We start from the raw sequence: 17,276 nt of genomic DNA, 5'->3' as shown, positions 1-17,276 counted from the left end.
GAAAAAAAAAAGGGGGGGGAGCAGAGTGAGACCAAAAACTCTTACGTAAGCTCCTCACGTGACAAATATTTGGTTAGCATCAAAATTTCATAGTCGGCCTCAGATTTTAAAGCCTTAAAGTCAGAACAAAACACTGCACTACACTTTAGCAAGGAATAAAGAAATTAGACCTGCGCTTCTCAAATTTTCTGTAGGAGACTTATTTTAACTTCCAATATGCATGGGCCAGTATGTTTTTAAAGCATAGTAAGAGTGAACTAAAAATCAGAATTAAAGTCTTAAAAATTCACTTTGCATTATTCCCAGCAGATACTTCATTCTGTTAAACTGCTTCCACAGTCCCCATAAAACACTCCCACCCACCACACTTAGCTAACCAGTATGGCAAGTAGCACTGCTGCCAGCCATGCTGCGAGCCACAGAGGACCACAGAAGGTAGGCAGCTGCTGAGCAGCCCTGTCTCCCAGCTTCAGCTGCAGGCCTGCCTGGAGGGCTTCCCCACTCTTCACTGTCATGGACACAGAGGAAACGCGGTGAGATCTGTGCTTGCCACACCGGTAAGAACTTACCTCCAACAGCCCAGATCGGTCAAACCCAAGTGTGAGGAAGGAATTCTCTATGGTGATGGTATCTCCCGAATCTACCATGTTCTTCATGTGGAATATTCCACTTTCTGCTTGCCCGTCATTGTTATACAGGAAATAATCAGCCAGATGTGAACTTGAACTCTGGGATTCTAAGATCTTGTACACTTTCAGTCCCAGCGGTGGCAGGTGAGCTAGAAAAGCGACCTTTCAAGACAGGAGAAGGGGCCACAGAGAAAAGTTATCTACCGAAGGCAAAACATTTATATTTGTGGTAAGAACACCGACTGGGTTCTTAGAAAGAGGACATACTGTTGCTCTATAAATGCTACAGTAACTTAGTGAGGTTGTGCACACCTCAGTCCAGCCAGGCGTCTAATCACCTCAGGTTGGAAACCTTCAAAGGCGTTCATGTTTGAAACTATGAAACTATATGACCGTCCTTGAAATGCCCTACAGTGTTCTCAACAGATGTTTTCAGGGAGAAACTCTCCAGGCACGGAAGGGCTTAATTAACGTAGACCATGTTTTCTTCCTAATTATCAGAAGTCCTTTTGTAAAATTATACTTCAGTGTGTTAAAAGGAGAAGTGTAGCTGCACAGATAAGATAGAACTTAGTTCAGCCAGGACCAGTCATCAATGCTATCTTGGAGTCAGCAGACACTGGGCGAGGGAGGCCTGAAGGAGGCACGGTGTGAGCTGGCCCCTGTCTTCCAAGAGCTGCTTCGCTTTTGACACAGGCCACTGCCTATAAAATCTGACCTGAACTTGGACTCTACTTCCCATTTTTATTTGCAGGATGATGATTATCTAAGATGCATCAGCAGCAGTTTTTTAAAAAGCAGAAATAAACTCCCTCTTAAGTTGCTAGTTTATTGTTGTGTTTCTATAACTCTTTAAATCACCTCGGGACTTCAAATACTTAACATTTCTAGGGAAATGGGGTTCATTTAAAACTGCTTATCTAAGATAGACACACAGACACACACACAGAGACACATACATAGACACATACACACACACACAGACACACACACACACAGAGAGACCACACACAGACTCACATACGCAGAAACACACAAAGACACAGAAAGACACAACACACACACACACACACACACACACACACACACACACACACCACAAAGAGAAGGCATGGAGAGAAATTCTCTATTGGTTGGAGCTAGTGTTCCATAATTAAATCTCAAAAAAAAAGATATTTTTGATCTTGGTTAAAGTCTCTCTCTGAAGATGTATTAAGTCACAATCACTGTAAAAATGACTACTAACCAATATTATTATTAGAACAGTGCCATTTATCTCAGTTCTATGTGTATGGTTATCATTGAGTTAGACATGGAAATTCCAAAATTTATTAGCTATTTTAGAGTCCAGCTAAAATATGCATACTTAAAAAGATTATACCCATGCCAGTAGTAAAATGTTACCTTCTAAAAATATTAATATTTTTCCTTGCGTCATCTAGCCGCCCAGTCACATCCTCTGGCGTTAGACATGATAGCTCAATGGCCCTGTTGTGGGTTATCACGCAGGTACAGGCCATGGATCCTTTTTGCTTTCTCTCCCATCCTTCACACAGTGCATGACAGATGTCTGTGGCCGCCACGTACCTCATAGGCTGCTTGTGAAGTCGTTCTCATATCCTTCCAGACTGCGCTGACTTGAACCTCCACGGCTTTCCCCAGATCAGACAGCACTTTCACCGTGGCTGAGTTCACACGGACGGACACCACCGAGTGCCGTTCTTGTTCGAAGGGATTGTAGACCACGAGGTACCTGCAAAGCCAGCGGTGTCAAGACTGCAATCTCAGAGCACTTCTGCTTCTCTAACTAAGAGAAGTTCTCTAACTAAGAGAGTTCTGCGAACTCTCCCTAAGGCTTCGGTTCGCAGCCATGGACAGCGCAGGGAAGCTGAGTGTGGTAGCACACTCCTTCAATCACTTAGGGGGCAGAGGCAGGTGGATCTCTGAGTTTGAGGCCAACCTGGTCTGCAGAGGGAGTTCCAGGACAGCCAGGGCTACAGTGAGAAATTGTGCCTTGAAAAACAAATTTCGACCAACCAAATAACAGCAAAGACAAAAAACAAAAACCCACCAAGCCCTGGGGAAGAATGATATGGGCCATTGTGAGAGAACCCTCGAGAAACAGATAGCACAGCATACACGCAGCAAGAGAAGCTGGTGTTGCAATGACATCTATGTACTGTGTCGGTCATCTAAAGAATCAGTGATGGGGTTATCACTGCTCCCAGTGCCCTGTGTTGACTAACAAAACACAGCAAAACAGAAACAAAAACATACTCTGCCTTTGCAATTTAGGCATAACTTCCAATAAAAATATGACACTGCTGTTCAGATCGGTAAAACATAGTAACTCGTATGATTATTCATGCAAATCTCACGATACACACACATACTTTATAGAGAGACAGCCCTGGTTGTTATGCTCAAGAAACTTAGTTCTGGGATTAAAAACTAGTCTACTTAAAGTAAATCTACTTATAAGAACGGCCAAATTTTTAAGATAAATACTACTGAGAAAAAAAGTTTTGGTGGGAACGCAGCCATAAAAAGGAAAATTAAAACTACAGAGGTAGCATCCGTCAGTATCTGCAAGAACATGCGATTCCTAGTATAAACAAAACATGAACCGCAATGTGTCAGAATCTTTGGCACCCCGCACAGGCACACTGCAGCACACTGGACGTCTCCATTTTACAGCGTGGTTCCAAGCATAACTATTCCTACGAGGTATCTGATGCCTGCCTCCTTTTCCTGTGGCTCTTCTCGCAATCTCCTGCATTTCAATCCTCCACAAAGCACTCACAGCCCTTTCTTGCTAACTCCTCCTAATGCTGCTTCCCTGTGTAGCAGAATGCCGCACACCAGCCTAACAGGCCCCTGACAGAACCTCGTCAGATGGGTGTGGCTCATGATCCTGTGTTACAGTTCATTTACATTGTATCATCTCCAAATAAAGCAGCGGTCCCAAAAGGACAGAGGTCCTGTTGCTCACTGATTCACCAGTGAATGATTTTATGATCTGAAACATTGGACTGTCCTAGAAAATGTGTTAACTGCAGAAACATCAACAGAATACTCAGTGAGCTCCAGAGTGGTAGTGGGCTAGTTTCTATCTGTTCTGAGACAGCTGAAAGTGGCCGTACATGTGTCTCCTACCCACCTTCATTTTCATATACATTACAAGCCACCCTTTAAGAAACAACGTACCTAACAGAGCAAAACAAAGGACGCAGAAAGAAAAAATGAAATAAAGACGGTGAAACAAAACATCTATAAACCATTTCACGTATAAATTGTTTAGCAGAGGACACATTTGTGTCTTAAATATGGTTTTTAAATACAGCAGGTGATATAATCAGCTCCAAGAATGCCTCTAGCCCTGTAGGGCTTATGGGTGTCTGCACCAGGACACAAGGCCGTCACTTGCAGCCCCACATTCGTGGCCCACTGGTATTCCATGCCCATGAACCCGAGCAAATGAAAGAAGCCACCGGCGGCCGCAAACGTATTTGCAAGAGCTCTAGACATGCTAGCGCTCACCAAAGCCCCATCTTAGCCTCAGAAGCAACTTTCAAGGACCGGCAGTGTTGAGCCTGGAGAGGGGTGTGTAACAGACTTGTCAGACGAACTTTACAACTAATTTGCACCTTCTCAAGGCTCCCTGCCACAGGTTTTGTTTCGACCTGGCTCTCCTCCGATCATAAACACACCGGGCAATCACAGTGTCGTCAGAGGGGCTATGTTAGACCTACGGTACACTGGGGAGAGCAGCTGACGGTCACATACTCCAGAGCGCCCTAAATGAACAATTCACTACGTCTACAGTCTCAGAGGCGTCCAAAGCTAGAACGTGAAGAAGTGTGAAGGCCAGGAGCAGACCCAGTAACCGGCAGTACACGGAGCTAACACCCAACTAAACCTCGCTTCTACAGAAAACTTGAAAAGTGACTCACGCTTCATTACGGTTTTAAGCCTGTGTTTGGTTTTGTGCCCTATGAAATCGCGCTGTACAGTAAGGCTGTGAAGTAAGTTTTGTTTTGTTTCGCTTAAGTAGATAATTAGTATTTGACCAGAATATCTTTCTACTGTATTGAATGATTGTGTAATTATTGTGCCAAGAATCTATTAAAGGAACTAAATATGTAGAATGTTAATGAGCAAAACGCAGAGGTAAGAATAATTTCCAACATGATTAGACATTCACAGCAGGCCGCTCGAGGACAGCCCAATACAAACTCGTCTGGCATACACACAAACTCCCATTTTACGTTTTAAGTGAAATACAGAGAACGCATGGTCTTTTAAATAAGCAGACCCTCAAAGTTCACTAAATTCTATGGCTATAACCACGCTTGCTGGTCAAGTGACCACCAAAATCGTAGCACCAACTCCCAGCATGAGTTCTTAAGTCAATACTGCATCTCAAAGAATTCTACACAACCTGTTCCTAGTTGGGCTCTCTCGCTGAAGACACCGCATAACTGAGTCACAGAACATGGGGACGATCAAAGCAGTGCTGACAAGCAAGGTTCCTCCCGCCTCGACAGCTTTCACAGGACCGGAGGGGGCTGCACAGGCTGCCGGGTGAAAAGTTATCACCAATCCCACCCCGGAATGAAACCTACCAGCTACAATGATAATGACCTGACACGGCGCGCAGACGGTCCCAACAGTGGCACGGGCGTCACAGGAGCAAGCACAAGCCTTTTCAATCCCGTTGCGTGTGGGCAGCGTGAACAAGTTTCAATATCACATCATCGCATCCCCGCTCTGCACTAACAGGGGGATTACTGATCCTCTGCAAATGGAAAGGGCTGGTTTCCCTTTTGTGTGATTCCTAATTGAATAGGGACCTTGTTTTATTAATAACTTCTTTTCTCCAATTTTGTTCACATTGGCATTAGGTCCTTAGACACTGCTAAGTGTCACCAAGCCGTGTCTGGCCTCCTGGGGCTTCGTGACTTGGTGTCATGGGCAATTATTTCAATTCTTTACCAGAACAGCTCATCTCGGGAAGAAAAAGCACTCATTTGTTACCTGTCAATCAAGTGACAAAACAGGAGAATAATGGATGTCAGCAAGGCGAAAAATAATGAAGGGCCACTCGGACGGTCGCATCAATCTGGGGACTAATGGAGGAACCAGAACTTCACTGAGAACGGGGGTCCTCAGAGCTCCTTCACCCTCTGAGCGGGATAATTGACATCGTGTCAGAAGGACGCCTGCGGCAATCACTGAGTTCTCCCCGTGGCACAAAAAATCAGGGCCTAGAAGTACTGTGTGCGGTGCTCCTGACGTGTAGGACAGTCCTCGGGACGGGTGGAGCTCGTCCAGTTCAGCGTTCCGTCCTTCTCTTAAGGAGGGCTCTGGCAGGGAGGCCACCAAGACCTACCCAGCTACAAGCACCATAAGCTCAGAGCCGTTCCTTCACCCAACTTCTCACAGCCAAGTGTGTGTGGGTCACTTGGCCGCTGTGCTTTTCTGTGGAGACCGCACGCTGCCAAATTCCTGGGCAGAACTTTCTGTAGAGCTGCTGTAAGCAAGCTCATGGAGACTCCTCGCCGGAAAAACGGGGTGAACAAAGGGCGATTTACATTTCAGGTGTATCACAGTTGTAAAAGGAAACAAATAAACAAAAAACGAACAAACAAAATCCTTACAAGATACACTTACCACACCGCACCCAGTAAAGCAGAATGGGGTTGGAGGAGACAGCTTAAAACACTACATATTTTTATGACTGTGTAAGAAGGATTAAAGTAAAAAAAAAATATTTTTCGGGTCCTCCATACATGCAAATTAAGAATATTTTAGCCAACGCAAGAAGGGTCTATAAAAAGATAATTGTAGCCTGCTATGTGTGCCATAGCCTGGCATGGGAAAACATTCAGTAGACAGCGGATGGATAAATAATCTAGAAAATTTTAACTCATAGGGTTTATGATTTATAAATACCTACTAGTGTAAGGCTCTATAATTGTAATAGTGCTTTTTATTTTGATTAGTTTTATTCCTCAAAATAAACAAAAATAGGTAATCAAGTCCTCTGTAGTAATGAGGAAAACGACAGACCCACCCAAGATCACAGAGGAAGTTAGGAACAAGCGAAGACATGAGGTCATTTTCTGTGATTGTTAACAGTGACAGCACAAGAACCCCGATCTTCCCCAAGTCTGATTAGTGAGACATAGTATAAAGAACGGAGTTCAGTATTCAGAACTCGGTATGGAAGACACAGATTAACACATGAAGAAACAGGCAGACCCTAGATGTGAACTTTCACCTTCTCTCTCATTTTCCAGAATAAAATGCCTATGACGACAGTTACTTGAAAGGAAAAGGCACCAAAACAAAGGTGATCTCTTGGAGATGTCAGACTTCAAAAACCAGTGCTGTGACTCCTGGGATCTGGGAGTCAGAAACATCGAAGGCCAAATTCCCACTGTGAGGTTAGGCGACTGCATTTCTCCAAGATACAATAAAATAAAGAAGCAAGATTACTGTTAAGAGTGAAACAGGAAAATGCTTAGAAAATCACCTTGCTAGCAGCTGCCACAAAGCAGACCTGATTATGACTCACTTCTCCATCATTTTCCTCCCGGTCATGGTTGCCCATCAAAGATCCTGCCACCATCATCATACCCGGTGGAGCAATCATTCCAACCCGTGTGCATGCGTGTGCGTGCGTGTGCATACGTGTATGTGGGCGTCATATGTGTGCACATGTGTGAGCAAGCGTGTGTGAGCAAAAGTATATGTGAGAGTGTGTGTGTGTGCGTGTATGTAAATGTAGACAAAAGAAATGGTGACAAGTGGGTTGTCACTGACACATGAAAAAAAGTTCTGGTGATGACGGTCAGTGGTGGGCAGGGTGGGAGGTCCACGCACTAGCACAGAAGACGCGCACATGCAAAGTACCTACACAGCTTATAAATAAAGAGGGAAGAAGGGGAGATTGGTGGTGTACACACGGCTACAAACATGAATGTGAATGCAGAGTCCCTGACATGGAAGTATCGTCTACAAAAGAGAGGGGAGGGACTCAAACAGATTGATAAGTGATTTCAATATCAAATCAGGCAAAAATACTCATGTTTCTGTCATATGTAACATGCAAAGACTGAGGGCAGTTAGAATGGTTCAGACGTAAGCAGGAGAAAAATCAATCATTTACAAATTCCTTTGATGCCTGATTGAGCAGAGACTGTACAGAAGTAGACAAAATTTCCCTGAAGAGAAAAAAAAGGAGAAAACAAAGATAATATAAGTCCCTCCTAAATTAATTTGTGAACCTTATTCAAGGTCAACATTAACATACTGATTTCTGTTGGATTTTAAATATTAAAGTGGGACCTATAGAGTTGGAAAGCTAGAAAAAAAGAGAGGAAATCCTTCAGCCTCAGTTCAGCACACGCCAGGCCACAGTGATAGATAGCATCAGGTCCCAGCACAATGTCTAACACTTGGTGCACGTTAGGAGCCATCCCAAAAGACAAAGCCATGTGGCTAGGCATTAAGAAAAAAAATGGTTACAATTCCCTATGACCCAAATTTTGGTCTAAGCTGATAACTTTAACATATCTGAGACATCCAAGAAAAGTCAGGAATAAGGCACTTGAGAAGATATAAAATGACACACAGGAATCGATACGCTGCGGAAAACAAACGGAGATTCCAAACAAATGAACATACGAACTGAGCACAGCAGACAACTCCGGCCCGAGAACGAGCTGTGCTGAGAGGGTGACACCAAGCATCCAAGTGGAGGTGCAGGCAGAACAAAAGGTGTGCGGTAATGAACGAGGAACATGGGAATCACTGAGGAGAACAAGCAGAATGCAAAGAAAGGAAACCCACACATTACAGAATAGAACTACCTGTGTGCCCCGAGTACACACGGCAGGCCACGCTGTCCTCTGTGTGTGTGCACCAAACACACAGGATACACAGGATAGGCCGTGTTGTCCTCTGTACACCCTACACAGTGCACATGGTAAGATAGGTTGACCCCTCAAACCTTAAAATCCTTCAATCAGGGAGATTGAGACAACAGTGTCAAATCAAACAAGCAAAATTAAGCCCATCAGCAGCATGTCTGAGACAAGAATAATATTTAAAGTGGTTAAAAACAATAATAAACCCACCAACTTGGTCATCAGTATGCAGAAAAAATTCTCTAGAAATTTGAAGGATGATTAGACAGAAATTGAGATTTTTTTTTTTATTGCCATCAAACTTGTACTAAATGAAATGCTAAATCCCTCGAGCAGAGGAAAAATAATCTCGGGGAACCACGGAACTGCAGACAATTAAAAGGAAAAGCGGAGCATAAAGGGGGGCTAGCATCTAGGAAACTACAAGCGGAAATCCGCTGTACAGAAGCTGTAGGTTGAACCTGACTACACTAAACTCTCCGTGCTCCTGCATGATAAGCACGGAAAGACTATCTGTAGCCACGAGTGGGGATGGAAAATGCAATTAGTCAATGCAATTAAATTCAAGCTCTTGGAGTGGGGAGATTACCTCAGACTTCAACAGGGCCAATACACCCCCCAAGGGTCCTTACGGGACTGTGTGCAATGGGAGCAGCTGCATGCAAGCCACGAGGAGGGAGACAGGCACAGGGAGGCTGTGAGGAGGAGACAGGCACAGGGAGGCTGTGAGGAGGAGACAGGCACAGGGAGGCTGTGAGGAGGAGACAGGCACAGGGAGGCTGTGAGGAGGAGACAGGCACAGAGAGGCAGAGAGGCTGTGAGGAGGAGGAGACAGGCACAGGGAGGCTGTGAGGAGGAGACAGGCACAGGGAGGCTGTGAGGAGGAGACAGGCACAGGGAGGCTGTGAGGAGGAGACAGGCACAGGGAGGCTGTGAGGAGGAGACAGGCACAGGGAGGCTGTGAGGAGGAGACAGGCACAGGGAGGCTGTGAGGAGGAGACAGGCACAGGGAGGCTGTGAGGAGGAGACAGGCACAGGGAGGTGAGGAGGAGACAGGCACAGGGAGGCTGTGAGGAGGAGACAGGCACAGGGAGGCTGTGAGGAGGAGACAGGCACAGAGAGGCTGTGAGGAGGAGACAGGCACAGGGAGGCTGTGAGGAGGAGACAGGCACAGAGAGGCTGTGAGGAGGAGACAGGCACAGAGAGGCTGTGAGGAGGAGACAGGCACAGGGAGGCTGTGAGGAGGAGACAGGCACAGGGAGGCTGTGAAGAGGAGACAGGCACAGGGAGGCTGTGGGGAGGAGGAGACAGGCACAGGGGAGGCTGTGAGGAGGAGACAGGCACAGAGAGGCTGTGAGAAGGAGACAGGCACAGGGGAGGCTGTGAGGGAGGAGACAGGCACAGGGAGGCTGTGGAGGAGGAGACAGGCACAGGGAGGCTGTGAAGAGGAGACAGGCACAGGGAGGCTGTGAGGAGGAGACAGGCACAGGGGAGGCTGTGAGGAGGAGACAGGCACAGAGAGGCTGTGAGAAGGAGACAGGCACAGGGAGGCTGTGAGGAGGAGACAGGCACAGGGAGGCTGTGAGGAGGAGACAGGCACAGAGAGGCTGTGAGGAGGAGACAGGCACAGGGAGGCTGTGAGGAGGAGACAGGCACAGGAAGGTCTCTCTCCCTTGGTGCTGTCGGAAGCAATAAGTCAAAAATGAAGTGTTAAAAAAAACATGTGGACAGCAATGCCACCCTAAGATCCTGACTTTATGAGGTAAACCAAATTTTCTCCACTGAGGCTCCCTTTCCCCGCTGACTCTGGCTTTTGTCGAGTAGACACGAGACTGGCCACACAGGACCACTGAAGTCACGCCTGAAGTCTCGCCTGGAATCTTGATTTCTCCTTCTCTTCTGGAAAGGCGAATCGTAAGTTGTAGCTCAGAGTTGGTGTGCATGGATGTCCCTGGGGCATATCCTGACTCACCGGGGGTTGAAGTGTACGACGTCTAAACCTGGGTTGCTGGCTTGAACCTTCAAACCCGCCCAGAGTCTAGGCTTTAGTGCTCAGATTTGACAGCACGGTGCCTAAGCCACACTGAGTACAGGCCAGGAACTGCTATAGACCCTTGCCTTTTACCGGTCTGCGTTTGTCAAGGAATCTAAAAATGCCCTACGATTCATCTCTTTCTATTATCTTCATAAGAGATTTGTAGTAGTAACAACTAAACTGTTTTAAAACTATTCTTATGAACTTTATAATTTATAATTATAAATATTAAGCTAGAAGAAAGTTCTAAGTATTTTAGGAGTCGATCACAATGCCGCCCTTCTGACTGAGTACAGCTATTGCTGACACACACTCGCCAAGGGTCCCCGAGTTTACTCCAGTGTTTGCGTTTGTCTCTGTTCGGTTTTCGCCTGCCCCTCCTGACCTATCTGATCTGCTTGTCCTTCTAGCTCCAACTTATAAGGGTTGGCTCCTCAAATTCTCCCCTCAGCTCCTCATAAGGAGAAGTAGATATTTAAAATAAAGATCTGGCCTTGTTGAGGTAGGGGCATATCTCATTTGGGTAGGGTGTCTGTCTAGCACGCATTAAACGATGGATTTAACCTCAGCATCGTATCCACTCGGGCGCCGCAGTGCGTGTCTTTATGAGCAGCACAGCGTCGGTGTGGAGGTGCATGGATCAGAAACTGAAGGTCATCGCTGGTTACATAATGTGCTTGAGGCCAGCCCAGGACACATAAACTCTCAGGACAGAAACAGAAAGCTGTCCTTGGTAAGCCTTCCATTTAGTCACCGTCGTGTGCCTAAGTCCCCTGTGAGTTCCCTGTACCTTTATTGGTCCACCCTACCACACGGAGTCTAGTGATACTGGATGCCCCTGACCTGAGAAAATATCCTTTTCATTTGTTGTTCTTGTTTTTACCTGGAGTGGATATACCCACTTGGCTTCACTCCCATCCCCTCATCCTCACCTGCTAGTTAAAGCACTTGGGGAGGTTTGTCCCAGCATAGAGACACCAGCACAGAGACACCAGCCTCAGAATCCTGTCACCCTTCCCCGCCTCCCGCAGCAACCCCAGGGTTAGGTGCAGGACACGCAGTGGATGAGGGGGAAGTTCCAGAAATATGACACTTGTTAGTGACCACGTGGGACCGGAATCTGTGCCTCGTTCCAGCACAGGCCCCACCTCAATGTCTTGCCTGTTGCAGGCTCTGACAGTAAGATCTGACACAGAGCAGTGTCACACAAATGACGGGGACGAGAAATGTGATCAGAGTGTGCAGCAAAAGAAAGCAACTGGAGAGTACAGTGCACCAGACGCCGCGCGCACCACGGGGCTTCTGCACACCCTAAAAGCCATTTCCAAAACGATACGTGTGGGCCAAGGAGAGCCAACATGAAGTCGTGACATTTTCATGAATAAAAGCAGACTAAAGGATGCTTATTACTTTACCCAGGGCACAAGAGTAAGAGAAAGAAAATATTAAGAGGATAAATATTCCTTCTTAAGTACTGTAACTCTTTTGATGCTAAATCAATTAAAAAGAAAACAGACAGAAAAAAATTACATTTAATTTAGCTGATCCCAAGAGTGTTGTCAGCAGTCAAGTTGCTCTTACTCTAAAGAGTTTTGTCTAAAACAAAAATACCATCTGTTTCACCTAAAACATTAAGATGTTCTATTTTCTTGTCAATTCAGAATCACATCTGTAGTCATTTCCAGAAATGACAGCAAAAGACATTATATTTATGGGTGACTGCATAAGAAATGATTTTTCAGTCAGAATGTAATTTTCATCTACTGGGAGAAAATTTCATTTCTCTGATGAGTAAATGCTGTAAGTCTGGAAGAACATACGGTACATAAACAATGATTTCACAAATAAAAATCGCAGCAGTTGACTCAGTGAGATAAGTTGTTCTGTTGTTAAAGACAGAGTCCACGGTCACGTGTGTGTCTCTGCTGATGAAGGAGGTCTAGCATCTACAGTGTTTCCGGGTGAGCAGAGGAGAGAACATGTTTTTAGTATCTGTTTTCCTGTCAGGGAGTCATCGCACAACGGTAAAACCAGAAACACTACCAGCACGATGGCTTCTCAGCTCAAAAACACTGTTAGAGGCAGCATTGGTCCTGGACGAGAACCGTCCGTGTGTACTCCGTGTGCTGTTTGAGGAAGACGCAGCACACCAGCACACACCCCTCACAGCGAACACAGTGTTGGCGCACATGGGAAACACATCATGAAGAAAGACAACAGCGCCCAACTACTCCACTGACTGACCCCAAGCGGCCCACTTTTATAGATAATATTCTTGCCTAAAATAAGGCATGGGGCGTGTGAGTCCAAAGGCTCTCTTTATTTAAGTGGTTTTGCTTGTTTGCTTGTTTGTCTTTGTTTACTACAACTTGTGAAGTGTTCTGAAGTCCCAGATGGGCTTGAAGCCCTCGCTGATTTTTTCGGGATGACGACACCTTCCCTAAACTTCTTTTCTTGCTCCCCTTGTAGTGCATGTTTTATTAATGTGCATTTAGAAGGAGAAAAAAAAACCCATCTGGTTGAAAAGAACGTAAGACCTTAAGGATGCTGCCTCTCCGTTCTGAGATCCTAACTGTCTTCTCTCAATAGCTTTACGTTCACAGCGCCAGCAGGCCTGGGGGACACCCGGAGGGATCCCTGAGAAGCTAGAGACTGGATCCTAAATGTGTGAGGAACCAGAGCAAGATGAATGGCAGTGTGATCTGTTGTATAATCACCATTTAACTCTCACCCTCCCCTGAAAAGCCTTAAAAATCACACACATTCCATATATTTAAAGTACTTGAAGTACATACACAACTAGCGAGTAAAAGAAAATTCATACAGTGGAAACGGAAGTGTCAATCATTTAGAGCATCTGCCAGACACACCAAACTCAGTACCAGCAGCCCTGACGCCCGTGACTTCCTTCAGGTCACAAACTTCTAAACATCCTAAAGTAGAAATTACCACAATCACGGCCTGTGGTATTCACGCTCACCTGACTTCCTATCATGAAGGGTCAGAGTATCTCATAATTGCACATAGACAGGTGGATGTTTTCCCTGCACCTCTTCACTCCACTGGTTACGATCATGAATGGGACAGTGGACAGTGCTGTGACCCCCACCCCCAACCATTCGTCAGGCCAACCACATAACTAAACTGTACTGCGTACAAATTTAATTAATTACACAATAATCTGATAATAAAGTCGAACTGCACGGATAGTTAAGAAAGTTTGATTCAAGATATAGTAAAGGACCAATGAGAACAATTTGGGAACAGACTAAGCAGGCCACTGGGCAGGCGGTCTGTGAGCGTGTAACTGCTCTCCCACCACATGTCAAGGAATAAAACTCGAAGCTACCATTTTAATGCAGTCTATCAGATCACTTCCACAAGGAAAAGCTAAACACTCTGTTCTAAGGAACAAAATCACAGCCCTCAACTATAAAACGTCAGGGGCGAGCCTTAGAGCGCAAGAGACAGTGATGAAAGGCGGAGCCTCCCTCAGAAGCGCCAAGGAGGCGGCCCATGCTGTACACCTCTTAAAACCAGCGTGAGGCGGTGGCCCGCCAAGACGTGGTTTCTTTTCCAAACTCTTAAATGACAGTTAAAGGGGACATAACTCACAATCGCGTTGTTTGAGGTGAGCTATCATAAACACTGACCTTCCCGTGACCTTCCTGGTGGGAACAATTAACAGCATTCCGTAAACCGCAACGGTGGGGCAAGAAAATAAAAACTGAACAGTGAGTCCCGATCGCGCCCAGCCAGCTCGAGGGCACCAAGGATGGATGCTTGCAAGGCCTGAAGGTCAAGGCTGGCGTGTTCAGAGTCTGTGGTGTGGCGGGGTTGGCTCATCCCCGTTAGTAAGTTTCTAATACTATTTTTCTACCTAACCGATGTCCTGGGGTCAGAGTTTTAAGATTTTCCTAGCTTACAGAAAAGCTCATTTACTAAACACATCCAACGGTACACAATGGAGGACTCTAGTTAACAGTGCTGGGGAAAGCAGCCAATATAGGACGGCAGCTACGGTTTGATCTGGTTAACGAGCCTGAGTAGCAGCGGCAGCTGCTGACCAAACAGCAATTACCGATGAATAGAAACCCGATTTGCCTGAAGTTAGCAACAGTTCTATTTGGGGGAAAAAACTGAAATGGTGTTAAGAGTACAGTTGAGTGGTAGGTAGGCACTGACATGTGTCTGGCATGTGCCGCACATCCTTCCATCCCTAGCAACACACACACACACACACACACACACACACACACACACACACACACACACACACGGGCACCTACTGATTTCCCCATCGAGGAGTGGCCTGGCATTCTTCTAGCCAGTAAGTCATCATCATTGCATAGGTGGATATACCGAGCAATTGTCATGTTGCGATTGATTAAAACCTTCATCGCTTCTAGATGGACCACACGTACAATGAAGAGAGAAGCCTGGGCCATCGGGGACTCACAAGAGTAGGAACCAGAAGTTGAAAGTGGCAGAGCAAAAGGTAAAGGGAGCCTGGACTATGGAGGACACCAGAGAGCACCCGTGAGACCTCAACTGCCTGCGGCGAAACGCCTTCATAGGACCAATCAACTTCTTCCGGTGACGACACTGAAGATGCTGTCACCGTGTCTGGACATAGCACAAAACAGAGCACTGCACTTACAAGAGCAGCATCAGGTCACAAAGGGAAACCAACAAGCACCAAAATCGTCATCTAAAAAGGTGACACTGACTCCAAAATGATTGTAATTTTTTTAAACGTCACTGTGAAAAATGTCTCTTACATTCGGAGACGGGGACTTCTGATGGACCTCTGGACCTCAGAGCCACAGTTAATAATACAGCTTTAGGCCACTTAGGACTTAAAACCGATGCTATTGTGTTCTCAAACTGCTTGTTACATCTGCTTTGAAGAAAACAATGGCATCGAGGCTGGAGAGATGCCTCACTGTCAGGAGTAGAAGCTGCTCTTCCAGGGGACCTGGGTCCAATTCCCAGCACCCACATGGCAGCTCATAGCCATCTGTAACTCTGGTCCCAGGGGCTCTGTCACTTTTTCTAGCCTCAGGAAGTACTGAGTCAGGTGGTGTGCATACACACGTGCAGGGGAAAACACCCATACGCACAGGATAAAAAGACAAACAAAACGAAACAAAACGATTTAAAACGAGGAAAGCAATGTATCCATCGATCCTACTTGCTTAGATTTCTCATGTAATCAACATTTCCAGCCTAAACTAATGCCCCTGACTCAGAGAGGGAGAGACAGAGAGACAGAGACAGTGAGACAGAGTGACAGACAGAGACAGAGAGAGAGAGAGCATGTAACTTGCTGAAGTAGCGAATACAGAAGTTGAAATCCACTTCCTAAAATCTACCCTAAAAGCAGCCAATTATGGGTACTGGTTGACAAACAATGTCTGGGCTAGCTGGCATCACTCACAGTCAGTCACTTAGTGTCTCGTACAAGTGATTTCTGTGACGTGTCCTGTTCCTGCCCAATGAAGTGCTTTCTGTGCTGTTCGACAGTGTGAAGCCTGTGTACAGATACGCAGAGACAGACAGACAGGCATACACACACAGCACCACAGACAGAGACAGCCTACAGACACAGAGACAGGACAGACAGAGGCATAGGGACAGACTGACAGATTCTCAGGACAGCCTTCAGGATGGCACAGATTCAGACTCAGGCTGAAGTCAGAAGACAGAAACTGGAGGAGCACGGAGCTGTTGGGGTGAATCCTCCAAGAGGAACAGTTTAGTTCACAGACAAGTTTTGCATAGTCAGGTAACACGTGTAACTGTTTTCTAATATTTTCCCATCCCCCCTCCAAGGTTTAGTCATTTGCTTAGTGACCATTCCCTATTTCCTAAGTAGACCTTACATACGTCGTTGTTCACAGTTCCTTTAACTCTAAGCAATTTTAAAGAAAAACTTAGTCAAATCTTAAACCAAAACCTCAGAATTTACTGAGATTATTTTTATTATAAAATACTGCTATGGTTAATTTTAAAATGTAAGTTTCTGTAACTGGATTTTGATCAGTCCAGTCTCACTGATGAATACCTTACACTTTTCAAGATGTCTGTCCCCCTGCCACCACACAGCACTGAGAGGCAAACCCTGCACTTGTCGCCAGTTCCTCTCCACACCTGATTTTCAGCTGGACTGAATCCCTCCGTGCAATTCGTAGATAAAATGCCGCTGGCACACATCGCAGGACGCTTGCCTCGCTGACTGCTGGGTGCCAGGTGACAATAATGGACCGGAAACAGCTCACTTGTCAAGGCTCATACAAAGTCCCCTCAGAGGGGCATCACGGCTGTGGTGTTCCAGGGAGGAGGGACGGATGTCAAGGAAAGCTTCTGCGTGACGTTACTGACTAAGCTGAGTCCTGAAAGGCTTGTGGCCAATGTGGCCAAGCTAGGTAGGAAGGGTTTTCGGTGCTGGTCTGGTTTTGTTTTCGAGAAGCAAGGACTCAGAGGTAACTGAAAGGCTTCTCTGCAGACAAACTAAGCCAATTCAAGACAAATTAAAAGGCAGGTTTCTGGGACTTGCCTTGCAGACAGGGGGATTGTGTGTGTGTGTGTGTGTGTGTGTGTGTGTGTGTGTGTGTGTGACACACAGGAAAAGAGAAATGCAAAGAGGAAGAGAAGGGTAGTGTCAGTGTTCAAAAT

General features: G+C 46.0%; 1 protein-coding gene across 1 annotated transcript in view; it reads right to left on the bottom strand.

Moving 5' to 3' along the window:
* Man2a1 (mannosidase alpha class 2A member 1) overlaps positions 1-17,276 on the bottom strand; it is a 163,574-nt gene that overhangs the window by 42,104 nt on the left and 104,194 nt on the right. Inside the window, exons 13-14 of the mRNA XM_032901717.1 lie at positions 2,217-2,382; positions 570-791 (exon numbers count right to left, since the gene is read on the bottom strand). Of these exons, the coding sequence (XP_032757608.1) occupies positions 570-791; positions 2,217-2,382 (388 nt within the window). The remainder of the gene's footprint in view (positions 1-569; positions 792-2,216; positions 2,383-17,276) is intronic.

This window comes from Rattus rattus, chromosome 4 (assembly GCF_011064425.1).
Source record: "Rattus rattus isolate New Zealand chromosome 4, Rrattus_CSIRO_v1, whole genome shotgun sequence".
Taxonomy (NCBI): domain Eukaryota; kingdom Metazoa; phylum Chordata; class Mammalia; order Rodentia; family Muridae; genus Rattus; species Rattus rattus.
The sequence above is the reverse complement of the archived record's forward strand: the minus strand, read 5'-3'. Positions and strand labels throughout refer to the sequence as shown.